The sequence below is a fragment of the Perissodus microlepis genome, chromosome 18 (genome assembly GCF_051167445.1).
Source record: "Perissodus microlepis isolate ML-2025 ecotype Zambia chromosome 18, ASM5116744v1, whole genome shotgun sequence".
NCBI classification, from domain to species: Eukaryota; Metazoa; Chordata; class Actinopteri; order Cichliformes; family Cichlidae; genus Perissodus; species Perissodus microlepis.
The window spans coordinates 17,909,638-17,922,181 of NC_140478.1; the positions used below are offsets into that span (position 1 = coordinate 17,909,638).

The following is a 12,544-nucleotide window of genomic DNA, read 5'->3' on the forward strand; positions in this document are numbered from 1 at the left end:
AAATTATAATGTTACAACAATTCTGGTAAATTCAATGGAGTTAGATCAGGCAATGCAATGACAACAAAGGCTATTATTTTAGCTTTTATTTTGATGTAAGTTCAACAAAAAGAGATATAGAATGAGGAGCTGTTGAGAAATGAATCTGCAAACAATGAGCCAATTTAGCCCAAAGACGGTTTAAATAGGGTGTTTTACAAATAAGACATACTAAAGATGGCATAATGGCATAAAGAGGTTTAGAGGAGAACTACCCTGAAATCAGCTCTCGCTTACCACAGGGGGATTAGTGTGGAGAGATTACAGCGATGGATAAACAGAAGAGAAAAGTAAAGGAAGGCTGGTGGTGAGTTCATAGTTCTGTAACAAAGAGGCTCGCCCTCTTTAACATAAGGGGATAAATAAATAAAAAGAGAGCCTAGAACTTTATCATGAGTCTCCACAAGGCTTGTATAGGCCTGACAAAATGCTGGGTATCTGCATGAAGCATATTTTCCTAAACCTTTATCAAGTGAATGCAACAGTCTGAGTTATGAGATTGAGATATATATATATAAAAGATAAGCTAATATTTTTACAAAATGCAACACTTATGAATATATGAGTATATATGAACAGATAGACTTACTTATTTTCAGGTGTTCACTGTATTTCCCCAACACTAGAAAAATATTGAAAATATGAGGAATTATTAGAAAAGAGTGACAAATAGTGAAAATTAACACATGTTGAGCTAAGCCTTTCAGCACAGCGTAACAAAGGGAAAATAGAACATGAGCATAACCTTGATGTGTTGACTCAGGTTAAACATTAAGTGTAACTCGTTTGTAACTGAATAAACTGTTGCTGGCTGTTTTGATCATCTGAGGCACTTCTGGTACTCACTGACAATGTAATCAAGTTCAGGGACTGAACAGGGACAAAACAACTAAAGGTAGCAAATCTCGTAACAACCATCATGTTTAATGTGTCTATGAATAGCAAAAATGTAGGACTTTTTTTTTTTTTTTAGACGTATGCACTTGTAAGCATGTGTCATTTACACAACATTTGTAAAAATGTTAGGATTGGGAGAAGTAATAGCTCAGTATTTGGTAGCATGACAGAATTACATTTATTACTCACAGTTGTTCTTTAAAAAAATCTGTGAAGTATACATATTTCTATGGGTTCTGTTTTTGTTGCTGTTGTTACTTTTGCTTTGTTTAGATTGAGTAAATTACCTTATAGTTACCACTGTAGTTATTGATACAAATGTTAAACTATTGCTTCGATTTATGTGACTAAGAGTTCTTTTTGGGGGGTTTTATATTGTGGACTTTAGACCATAGTCAATCTCAATAAACTGCATGAGAGTGGCCTCCTCAAGAACCGCTAGAGCTTTTTCATGTTATAGGAGTTCCTATGTAATACTCACAGTTAAGTAGACCCAACTGCAGCAGAGATGCGAGGGCAGTGATGATCATAAACAGAAGAAGGCCACCACGACGCCCCATCAGGCAGACCGCTGGACATAGTGCAATGCATGATGCAACCGCGATGCCTGCCATTGTGTAATAGTGTGTATAGAAGTCAGGGAATATGGTGGTTCCCTGAGCTTCAGGATCCATCATGCTGCGGGCAAAGCAGTGGTGGATCCCATAACCAGTTAACCTGAATAAAAAACAGAGAAAAGAGAAAAGCAAGTCAAAAAAAGCGACATCTCAAGCAATACAACGGCTACATCAGGAGACACTGAACTACATCTTTCGTAAGGGTACTAAGTAAACTGTGTAAAGCAGTGAAGAGCCGCTTTATTTCATGCTTTCTCTAATCTCAGTGTATTTTGAAAAAAAAAAAAACAAACCAAAAAACCTCACATGTGTAAACACGGATTTATTGGCACACAGAAACACACCCCATGTACACACAAAAAAAAAACAAAAGCAAGCCCTCACACCCTCCTTCCGAGTTGTCTAATGTTTCATAAGGACAAAGCTCATGTAAAATTTATGCAAACAGGGAATCAGGGACACTGTGCACTAAAGCAGAGGTAGAGCTCGGTCTGCCAGGCAAGAGATGAGGTCTCAGATCGAAGGAAGAGTCCATTGGAGATGAAAAGAGAGAGCAGCACAAATATGGAAGGACAAAAGAAGAAACAGCTAAAGATCAATCCTCTATCCAGCCTGCAGGTTAATAGTGGCATCTTGACTCCACAAAATGGCAGGTCTGAGTGGCATTGCACTCCAAGTACCTGTATTATATACATCTTTTCAAATCCTGACACACTCACAAACACACACACACCCTCGTTAGCACACCGACACATATAACCCTGTTCTCAAAAAGACAGAATACACTGTAAAAAGTAAAAAACAGACCCTTTATTGGATCCTATGTTGGACTGAAAATGAACTTTATGTATATTAGACTACATATGTTAGAAACAGGAAATGATGTTTCTGTGTGTCTTGGGTTAAAGAGGAGGGTGATTGGCTTGTTACCAGTATACACGTCTGTGTTTTTTTTTTTTTTTTTTTTTTAAATCAATCACTATTGCGCCAAACTTCAAAAGCAATTATCTAAAAGGCTTTAAGAGGGCATTAGTGCACTTGGCATGGAAAACATACACATCTGCAAAGGCACTGTTAGCGCTGTATATTATTACAGTACATGGGTTTTGGAGAGATGATTGCCCCCATTGACATGTTTTTTATGGAAATACTTGCTCATTACACAGTACACATGTATTACAACTGCATGAGTCTGCAGTACAAGAGTCCAGAGGCTAAACCAGCGTGCCTGTAGTCGAGTACTGTGACCGACTGAAAAATGTGAATCATTACATTATAAAACTAAAAATATGACAGAAAAGAGTCTGCAAACTGCAGCAGAAATCCTATATCAAGGAAGCAAAGCATTATGCTTTCATAACCACACACTTGGCTTCATGCTTACAGAGTGTTAAAATGTATTAAAATAAGAACTCTCTTTTTAAATGATCCTAGCATCAAATTCAAGGTGAATAATTATCAGAAAAAGTTAGAGACATAAATAAAGATACAGCTTCTTGATTTATGTCACTGATCTACCATTTCAAATAATTACATGATTTAAATGATTTGCATTCTTTAACACAGAATTATTTTTACATTTTAAGACAGCCACTTACGAGGTGACACAGAGCACAACGATATTCTTCCAAAGGGTCCTCGTCCCAACCATTTTCACAATGCATGTTTTCTTGGGCCTCTGTTGAAGAGATCTTTGTAGTTCTGGGAACAGGAAAACACAGATATTATTAAAGCTTTGCCAAAAATAAAAAAAAAATCATAAAAATTATAGAACTCACATTTGTTTCTTTTTTTCCCCCCTATTTACTGTTTCACATATACAACCGGGCTGGTTCTTATTTCCCCACTGAGGGACATTAAATAAAGGATACTTCTATTCTATTCTATTCTATTCTAGTCTATTCTATTCTTATATAACACTATTCTACTCCTCTTGAGCACTCAAAGCACTTTATACAAGTTGCCTCATTCACCAAGTGCTTCCTATCTAACATTAGAGAAATTAACAAACTGTTATTTATTTAATAAATACATTGAAAAAGGAATGAAATGAAAGTGAAAGTGGTAGAATATTTCTTTTCTTTTTTTCTGGCATTTCGATTGAAAAGTCAACATCCATCTGTTGTTGCACTGCAGTACAGTAGTACACAAACCTGAATAATAAACTAAGTAGAATTACCTTAAAGTGTAGGCAAAATTCAAATGTTTCAAACCCTTCTAAAAGAATAGGGTTCTGGAAAGTTTTGTATTTGAATGATAGTACTGTAAATATAATGAGTAAAAGTTGGACAGTTATCTGGGTTTGAAACCACAGAAACTCCATGTTTTGGTGAGCTCATTCATTCCACACAGGTACCATCCCACAGCTTTGTCAAACAGGTATGGTAACACTAACAGGAGAGCAGCTACCAGCGGGCAACACCCCTGAGCTGCTCGTGATACATGATATAACACACTTAATGTTTTGGTATCAGTCTGCAGGTTGCCACAGTAACACACCTCTGCCTCATGCTAGTCCATTTTTCACATTGACTCAGGCATGTGAAGGTTATCTCTGGCTAACCACTCAGGTTTTCCAGTGATCCCCTGAGTAAGATCAACTGTGCTCAGAGCTATGCAAATCATTCCACTTTTTCAAAGGGGATCAAGTAAATTGTTCTACATGAATAAGACATGCTTCAGTCTGCTTCTATAGCAGAATTTAGTGCTGAGCAATTGAAAGTAGAGAAATAGCTCATGCTTCTCTACCATATGGGGAAGTTTATACATAAAAAAAAAAAGAAGATAAATCTACGTCTATGGTAATGCACTTATTTCCCTAAATGCTAAGAGTCAGCACAGGGACTCCGACTTCTAAAAATATGCAGTCAATTTCACACTGTGGCTCCTCTTAAAGCCTTTTATCTCATAGTGGCACTTCCCTTCCCTCATTTTTCAAAAAGGAGTGATAACTACACAATGGCAGGACAAAAACAGGGAAACAAAGTATATATAATAAACAAACACTTATACAAATCTGCTATTGATTTTCACAACAACACAATCCAAACTGCTTTGTTCTGGCTGGTCTGAGTACAGTTAACACGGGGTCAAATGCCTGACCTACAACCATCTGCCCACTATTGTGTCAGCTCATGTCCACCCATCCAAGCTATAATGATATTAATGAACATTTGTGAGTGCCATAATCCAACGTTCAACACCCAATGCTACCTTTGTAGTGGATTATTTCTGTGTTAGCAAGATGGGAAATGTATATAACCTTGTCAATCTGTCTCATTTGGATAAGCGAAGCTGGGAATAACAATGCAGACCACACCATTCAAAATAAAGGCCTAGCAGACACCTTTGCAGGGAAGCAGTATGTCGCGCAAAACATATCAAAATGGAAAATGCAGACATTGAGTCTGATATCTTTAAATTACTGTTGAAGGATTCATTACCTGCGAGGATGTTCTCTGGGTCAAGCTCCACGTTCACTTGATTTTTCTCTACTATGTGTCCCATGATCCACTTGGAGCGACCGTACTGCTGAGTGGCAAGCAGCCAACGCAGTGACTCAGGGAAGATCCTGTCAAAAAGATGGGGGATGTCCTTGTTAATATGACATGAAAAATGAGTCAGGGGAAAAAGAAAAAAAAGACTTCTCCTTTTATTAGGTTGTATGTAATCTAACTTTGTCAGGGCTCGCAGTGCTAAATCTTGTTTTTGTCTGTCATTGCATTTCAACACAGTTTGGATATGAGGCAGAGAAGAAAAGTGCAATGTTAAGCTAAAGCTATACACCAGATCCCAAACAGCCGATGGGTCGGCTGCGGTGGGACACACACAACATAAATTACAGTGGTACTGTCTCACAGCCAATGTCACCCCCTGTGCCGCTCTATTATTTGTATCTATCATTTTCCATAATGTTGCATAAACTTCTCAAAGAGGTTAGGTATCAGCTTGCAGAAAGAGTACATGTGTATATGAAGACAGTCAATAACATAACGACTGGTGCTGCATTTGGATGAACCTCTGTCTACAAAGTAGATGTGCAGGTTTCATCATTTTCCACATGTGTGGTTTGCAACTATCCCTCCCCCAACCTAATTAGATCACCTGCAGCGTTTAAATTTTCAGCCTAATCAGCTGTATTCCAGATGTTTGCACAGTCAGCCACAGTTAATCAGGAAACTTAACACAGCTTTGGAAATTACCTCAAAGGCTCTTGCCAACTTTTGTGTGCTAAAAAAATGTGTGCTGTGTGACAGAGCCATCACACTTTGATGACACAGTATCACATGACAGATTGTTAGATTGCTGGATTGATAATAAAAGTTTACAGAGAACCTCTCAGGCTGAGTTCACTGTGCAATGTCCAAACTTGTGATACCAACAGAAGTTCCACAAGTTTCACAACCTGCTTCATGTCCTTGAATTGTGTAGTCTTTAGCAAACAAAGCCATGATTGCGTCACAGCATACAACTGTTGCAAATCCCATTCAACAGCTGAGCCATCAAACTGCTGAGTGATAATGAATGCTGTATTTTTTTTTATGATCGGAACAATGGAACTGAGGACATATCAACATTTCCTTATTTACCAAATCACAATGACTAACCTGACATGTGCCCAAGGTGTATTTCCATCCCTTCTCCACACTGTTTCTTATGCTAATGAAAGTGTATTGCATGACAAAGACTGATGTTTGACAAGATGTTTGCTTTGGATTACTTCTGACTGTTACTGAACAGAACCCCCCTTTGTTTTGCAGGGACATCAAAGATACCAAGGCCTTTGAAACTCTGGCAAAATCTATATTCCTGCCATCTTTGTAGACATCAGCACTATTACAGAACTGTGTTCAGTGAGGTAGAATAAATGGTGTATTTATTGCTTATGCTTTGGAAAAAGTCAGAGCAGAGGTTTAAGTGTAAAAGATACCCCAGCTTGGACTTTAGTATTATTTTTTAAGCATGTAAAAATAATAAGAAGAAGAAAAACCTCTGCAAATGTATCTTTTGTTAAACAGTGCTTAATATACTGAAAGGAAAATCAATAAATCAAGTCACACCTGATCGCCGTGGATGCATCTATGTCTTTTTTAAACTGTTGTGTAACTGAAAAATATATTTTAAGTTTAACAGAATATCAAAATCAGATAAGATAACCCGGTACCAAAGTGCAGCGAATGCTAAGGTCTTTTCCTTACCAAATGTAGGACAGCATAAGCAGCAGGGGACAGATGATGACAGCTTGAAGTACCTGCCAGTTGCGACAGAGGTACGCCACTCCAGGCATCAAGAGCCGACCACCCAAAACCACAAAGCTGGCCACCATGGTCATGGAAAATCGCCATCCTGGCAGGCACAGCTCGATCCCTGGCAAAGAGAACAACGAAAAGGGAAAAAAAGTACAATGTGTTTTTTTCTAGTCGAGACATATTTAGAAAAATGATATAAAACGAGTGGAAATACCAGAATTTCAAAATTTCTTGGGAAGATGACACATGGGACTGACACTAGTTTTTGTATGTTCAAACTAGCTATAATCTTTGGAAATTTTGGAGCACAAAATAAAATGAAGTTGCTTCAAATAAAAGGGTTCCCATAAATTAGTTGTACTGAGATGTTTGTACCCATTCATATGCAGTTGAATTACCTGGCAAATGTAACATTATCCTGATGATATTTACCTTTTTGCAATGAAGAAAAATATTTTCAATCACTTTAGAGAAAAACTGAGAACAACATAATGCGCTCATTGACTTTTGGGGGAATGAAATGTGCAATCTAGAGCAAAGTTGATGAGTAAACGGAAAAAACACAGAGCAACAACTCTGACTAGGCGAGGCAGGCAGGTCAGAACAGGGATCCTGGCACTGTCATCAGCAAATGAGGTTTGTTGTTTCAATGCAACACATCCTAAAATCCAGAAATTACTGCTGTTGCAGCGTGGCTTTTTACACAGAGTAAAACTAAGTTGACACCAAAAACACTCACACACCAGAGAAAATTGTTATCTTTTTAATAAGTCTGGAATATTCCTAGTTTCTCACAACAGGAGGATGGAAGCTACACTATTGTGCTAATCTTAGTTTTTGAGATTTAATTAATGAAACGCTTAAGTCATCAGTCAGAAAATTATATGACTCCAGTACTTACTGTGTACAGTTTTTTTTTTTATTCTGAGACAGTACAGAGATGAAGACAGTAGGCTGCTGAACAAACTAGAAAGGGGTTCCTTGTGCTTCTTTCCCCTCGATCAGAATGGCACTGATTCATTCACTCAGTCATTAGCATGCACACCCCACTGGCAGCCAGCAACCACAGACAGTTCAGCCCTTTAGTTACTGCAGTACAGAGAAGTTCACACCACACCATAGAAAGCCAATGCTGCTGTATTGCCGCTTCTCTCATATAACCAGAATCTTTTGTCTTGCTTCATTGGTCCCTTTTGTTATACATCACTTTTCTTCTACCCAGGAATTTTAACCGTCTCCAGTGGGCCTTTCAAGGTGACAGGCCCAGCATAATACAGTGGATGTCGGCTGCTTCACTTCATTCCAGTGGAAAAGACCGGAATTTCAATTAGGACTTGCCCCCCTCTGAGGACATGAATAATGCTCTCTGTTCACAGACACTATCGCAGCTGGTATGACAAAGCCAATGAGTGGAGAGCAGGGCGATGGGTGCAAGACCTGCTGAGTTTGAACCAACTAACCTCAAGACTCCTTCACTGTGTGCCTGTGGGAGAATAGCACCGGCTCACTGGTTAAGGACCGCATGGGATTTGAATTCTTTGGTTTTGTATTTATGTACGCAAGGCATGAGGCACTGAGACTCATGCACTCTGACCAGAAAAGTACATCCCGTAGTGAGGTGTGGAAAAGCGTTAGGCAAAGCAGCACAAACTTCATTAAGATATCAATTATGACAATAAGGATATTTAATTAAACTAAATGCAGAATAAGAAGCAGAAGCTGTGGAAAAGAGGCCTGAGCTTCTTACTCATGTTGACCCTAATCCTCCACAACCTGCTAGATCAGCATTCCCATAATGCTCTGCGGCAGAGTCTGTCCTACTGACATAAATCTACCAATTACAAATCTAATGTTACATATAAGAAATTGACTAAACTTGGAAACCAAAGGCCTCCCGAGGGTGGCGGAAAAGTGACACATAAAAGATAATAGGAAAAGAAAAACATTTAAATGTATTTGTACCACTCCCATTAGTAAAAATAGAAATTACATCATCAATGATTAGGCTAAAAATCCAATTAATGACAATGATAATCCCCAAAGAAGATTTGGCTGGTTTGCTGACTTTGGCAATGTGAGAATGTGAATCACACTCAAGCACAAAGTGCAGCAGCTCACCAGTAGCTCATGAGTCCCTCTTTGTAACAGGGATTTAAATGAGTCTTCTGAGATCTGGTCACAACTCAGACTGCAGAATGAGCGAGAACGCAACCAAGATACATTGAGGATACATTAAGATGTGACCACTCAGAACACCTCAGAGTGGTCCAGGCCACATATGGCTTTATCCTTTTAGCGGCACGCGTGCATGTTTCCTGTGCCACATTACAGTACAATACTACACTGATATGTGTGTGTGTGCCACTGCTGAAAAACAATAGAATTGGCAGTCTTGCACCACGTCGAATACCCTCAGCTGTTATTTCACAACTGCCTTGCATAAAGCTGCTAGCTAATTGCATAAATAAAAGTAAAACCCTTTAAGACGATTGACTGTGTAGCCTATGTGTTTAATCATCAGCTCATCGAAGTTATTAATGGGGTGAAGTAGATCCGGCATTTGTCTTTTAGCCCTCTTGCAGGCATCACAAGGCACAAGGCTGCCATTGATCAATTACGCCCTTCTTCTCATCACGTTTCCCACACTTTGCTCTGAATACCTACGCTTCAGCATCAATATATTTTGATTTTGAATCACCAGGGAGTTCTCGGATTCACTCAGCAATTAAAACACATCTCGCGTCTGCTCATTAAATATCATTTCCCCCGACTGAAGAAACAATGAATCAATTACAGCGCTCCTGATGGGTTAAAAAGGGAAGAAAAAAAACGTCATATTCTTGTAAAGGAAGCTATAGTCACATACAGCAGTGAAAGAAAATAATCACAGTGAAATCAGGAATGGGATCAACTCAGCTGTACATCTGTCACACAGCTGAAATCTGCATATTTCTTTGCTAATTGTTTTAAAAGAAGGCACCAAAAACAGTTGTCGCCACAGCTTCCGCATCAAGTGAAAAGGAAATAGGCAGGGTGTGCATATCCCTTTGCTACTAATTCCTTACTAAACACAAATAACATCCCACACAGAAATGAGTTAAAATGAACAGACTATGAGGCTGTGTCAGTGCCTCCAGCAGTTCCAATCAATCCTGCACCGAAACGTTTGTAGCTTGCAGATTCTAACCAATATCCTGAAGAATCTCTTAACATTTTAGTTAAACAGTATTTCCAAATGGAATTCCTTCAGTGTGTGTAGTGATAATGGTTGGAGCACACTCTCTGGAGATTGTGGTATGCTTAAAGTGGTTTACAGAGTGCATTGTCTGATTACATTGTAAGGCAAAAAAGGGTTACAGATAGTCTGAGTGACCACATTAAAAAGTAAGGTAAGAAGCCTACAATAAACATTTGATACTTTGCCTTTGACAGCATTTATGGTGTTGCCAAAGTTTAAAAAAAAAAATCTAAATTAAAAAGCACAGTGCAGCCTAGGCGGAGTAGTCGAACGCAGATTCACTGAGCGCAGGGCAAGCTAGCGAGACAGAAGTTAAGCTCTCCTTGCAACATGGCAAATTGAACCTCCCCCACCCTCATTCAGATCTGGCGTTTGGAACTATTTTGGTTTTCATGTGACGTATGACCCTGAAGGTAAGCACGTCATGGACAAAAGTAAAACAATATGTTGGATGTGCCACGCAATGCTCAATTACATTGGTGGGAACTACTGCGTTAGCGCAGTTAGCTCGTTAACGTGTTGATGCCGTCCAGCCCCACGCACGGGGCGATCCGCGGTAGCTCGTTAACGGAGATTTGCCGTGTTGTGGCGTTAACGTCATTTCAACGAGACACAACGAATATGACTGCACATTTACTCCGACATCATCCTAGTGCAAACAAACAAAAACAACAAGCACGCATGCTACAAACTTTACCCGAGTCATTAGACAGCCGTTAGCACATGATTCTCCTTATGGGGACCTGATAAGTTTAATATGCTGCTGAGAGTATACACCAGAAGAAGCGTATATTATAGCTTTTATTTTGGAAAGAGCCATTTCTCTGTAATAAACTCTCTTTTCCAAAGATGAGGGATTTCTCGATCAGATAGATGTATTATTTTATTACTTTGTTGTTTCAGTAACATTAAATTTAAAAACTGTACTTTTGAGTTAAAATATATATTTATAATTTTAATAAATGACAAATTAAAAAGGCATAAACATTTTTTTGTATCGAAAAAATATCGAACCGTGACACCAAAGTACCGAACCGTGAATTTTGTGCATCGTTGCACCCCTTATTTATATATATATATATATATATATATATATATATATATATATATATATATGCGCCACCTGGGGCTGATCCAAACCTTACTGGGCAGGTATGCCATTCACTGCATGATCAATACACCATTAAAGTTCAAAGGATGGATGGTCACAGATGGAAATGCCTAGTGAGACTAAACTCAAATCAGGCATGTTTAAAGTTTCTGATGAACGTCTGAAGCATTTCTTCTGAGTGGCAGACCAGTGAAGCATTGTCAGCAAACAGCATTTCCCTGATTAGGGTCAGGGTGAACTTTGGTCTTTGGCTGGCATTACTATAGATCAAATAAGGTGTTTTTCCCCAATAGGGGTAAACTCTATCCTTTGTGGAGGACATCTAGAAGAAATAAAATATTACTGGCATAGATGTACAAGCTGTTTGCCGTGCAGTTAGCCATGAAAGTCTGTGAGAAAAAAGGAATGTCGCTCTTAAGATATCCTTCATATTTTAGTACAACATAATCACCTAAGAAGACATGGCAGAAAGCCAGTTCTCTAACAGAGCATGAAAACATTTATCCTGACAAGGTTAAAGGCCTCAGGTCAATTAAAGGGCAAAGTAAAACTATCTTCTCTCTCTCTCTCTTCTGTGGCCTTTCTTTAGAATTAGTGCAGTTAGACAATTGTACTAATTGTACTACCGTAATTCTGGGTATAAATGAACAAGAGCAAACTGATAAGTCATTCTGGTAAATAACCTTGATACTTTATTTTTTCTGCCCGCTGTGTATTTTTATACACACAAAAATGTTGATGTCTCCTCTCTCCCTTTTTTCAAGCTCCAAATAGGTGCTATTGACTAAGAATAAGGTCATGCTTATTGATTAGTCTCAGGAGCCGAGCAGAATGTCAAACAATTCCAGCTATCCACAAGCCCTTTCCTTTGATTCATGTCCTCAAATTCTCAGTAATCAGGACAGTAAATCCCCACCTGGAGAGTATATTCTTGTGCTAGTGTGCTGTGTTGGCACACAGCATATTCCAAAACCACTCCATTAAAGAAAGATCAACACAAAACAACCTACTGGCTGTTCAGAAGACACTGTATGTGAACTGAGTGACTGAGCTTACATTTGTCACAGTCCTAGATTTGCTTAACTAAACAACTTCAGCCTAACCAAAGAAGAACTGAAACTGCATTGATTTTTTTTTTTTCTTCCACTCATCAAAAGAAAGTGCAAAGGTTGCCAGTAAAGATTTTACCAGTTACTGGACTTCACTCAGGAATTTGTGGTTTGAGATAGTTTGAGGTTATGTCATGCAACAAAGGTTTAAAATTATTTCCACTCCGGGCCAATTAGAACATGACCCTTAGGTCAGTACTACTGCTTTAAAACTTAAAAATAAATGCAGCCTAACGTTTTAGCAAAGTGCATTTGCTGAGCCACCAAAAATGTAATCTTAGCAC

The 12,544-nt window shown here is 38.7% G+C and overlaps 1 protein-coding gene across 1 annotated transcript in view; it reads right to left on the reverse strand.

The window, feature by feature from the left end:
• Nucleotides 1–12,544, reverse strand: part of LOC146367670 (solute carrier family 22 member 23-like) — a 35,351-nt gene that overhangs the window by 5,475 nt on the left and 17,332 nt on the right. The window contains exons 4-8 of the mRNA XM_084913412.1: nucleotides 6,752–6,920; nucleotides 4,997–5,124; nucleotides 3,152–3,254; nucleotides 1,418–1,653; nucleotides 629–661 (exon numbers count right to left, since the gene is read on the reverse strand). Coding sequence (XP_084769538.1) covers nucleotides 629–661; nucleotides 1,418–1,653; nucleotides 3,152–3,254; nucleotides 4,997–5,124; nucleotides 6,752–6,920 — 669 coding nt within the window. The remainder of the gene's footprint in view (nucleotides 1–628; nucleotides 662–1,417; nucleotides 1,654–3,151; nucleotides 3,255–4,996; nucleotides 5,125–6,751; nucleotides 6,921–12,544) is intronic.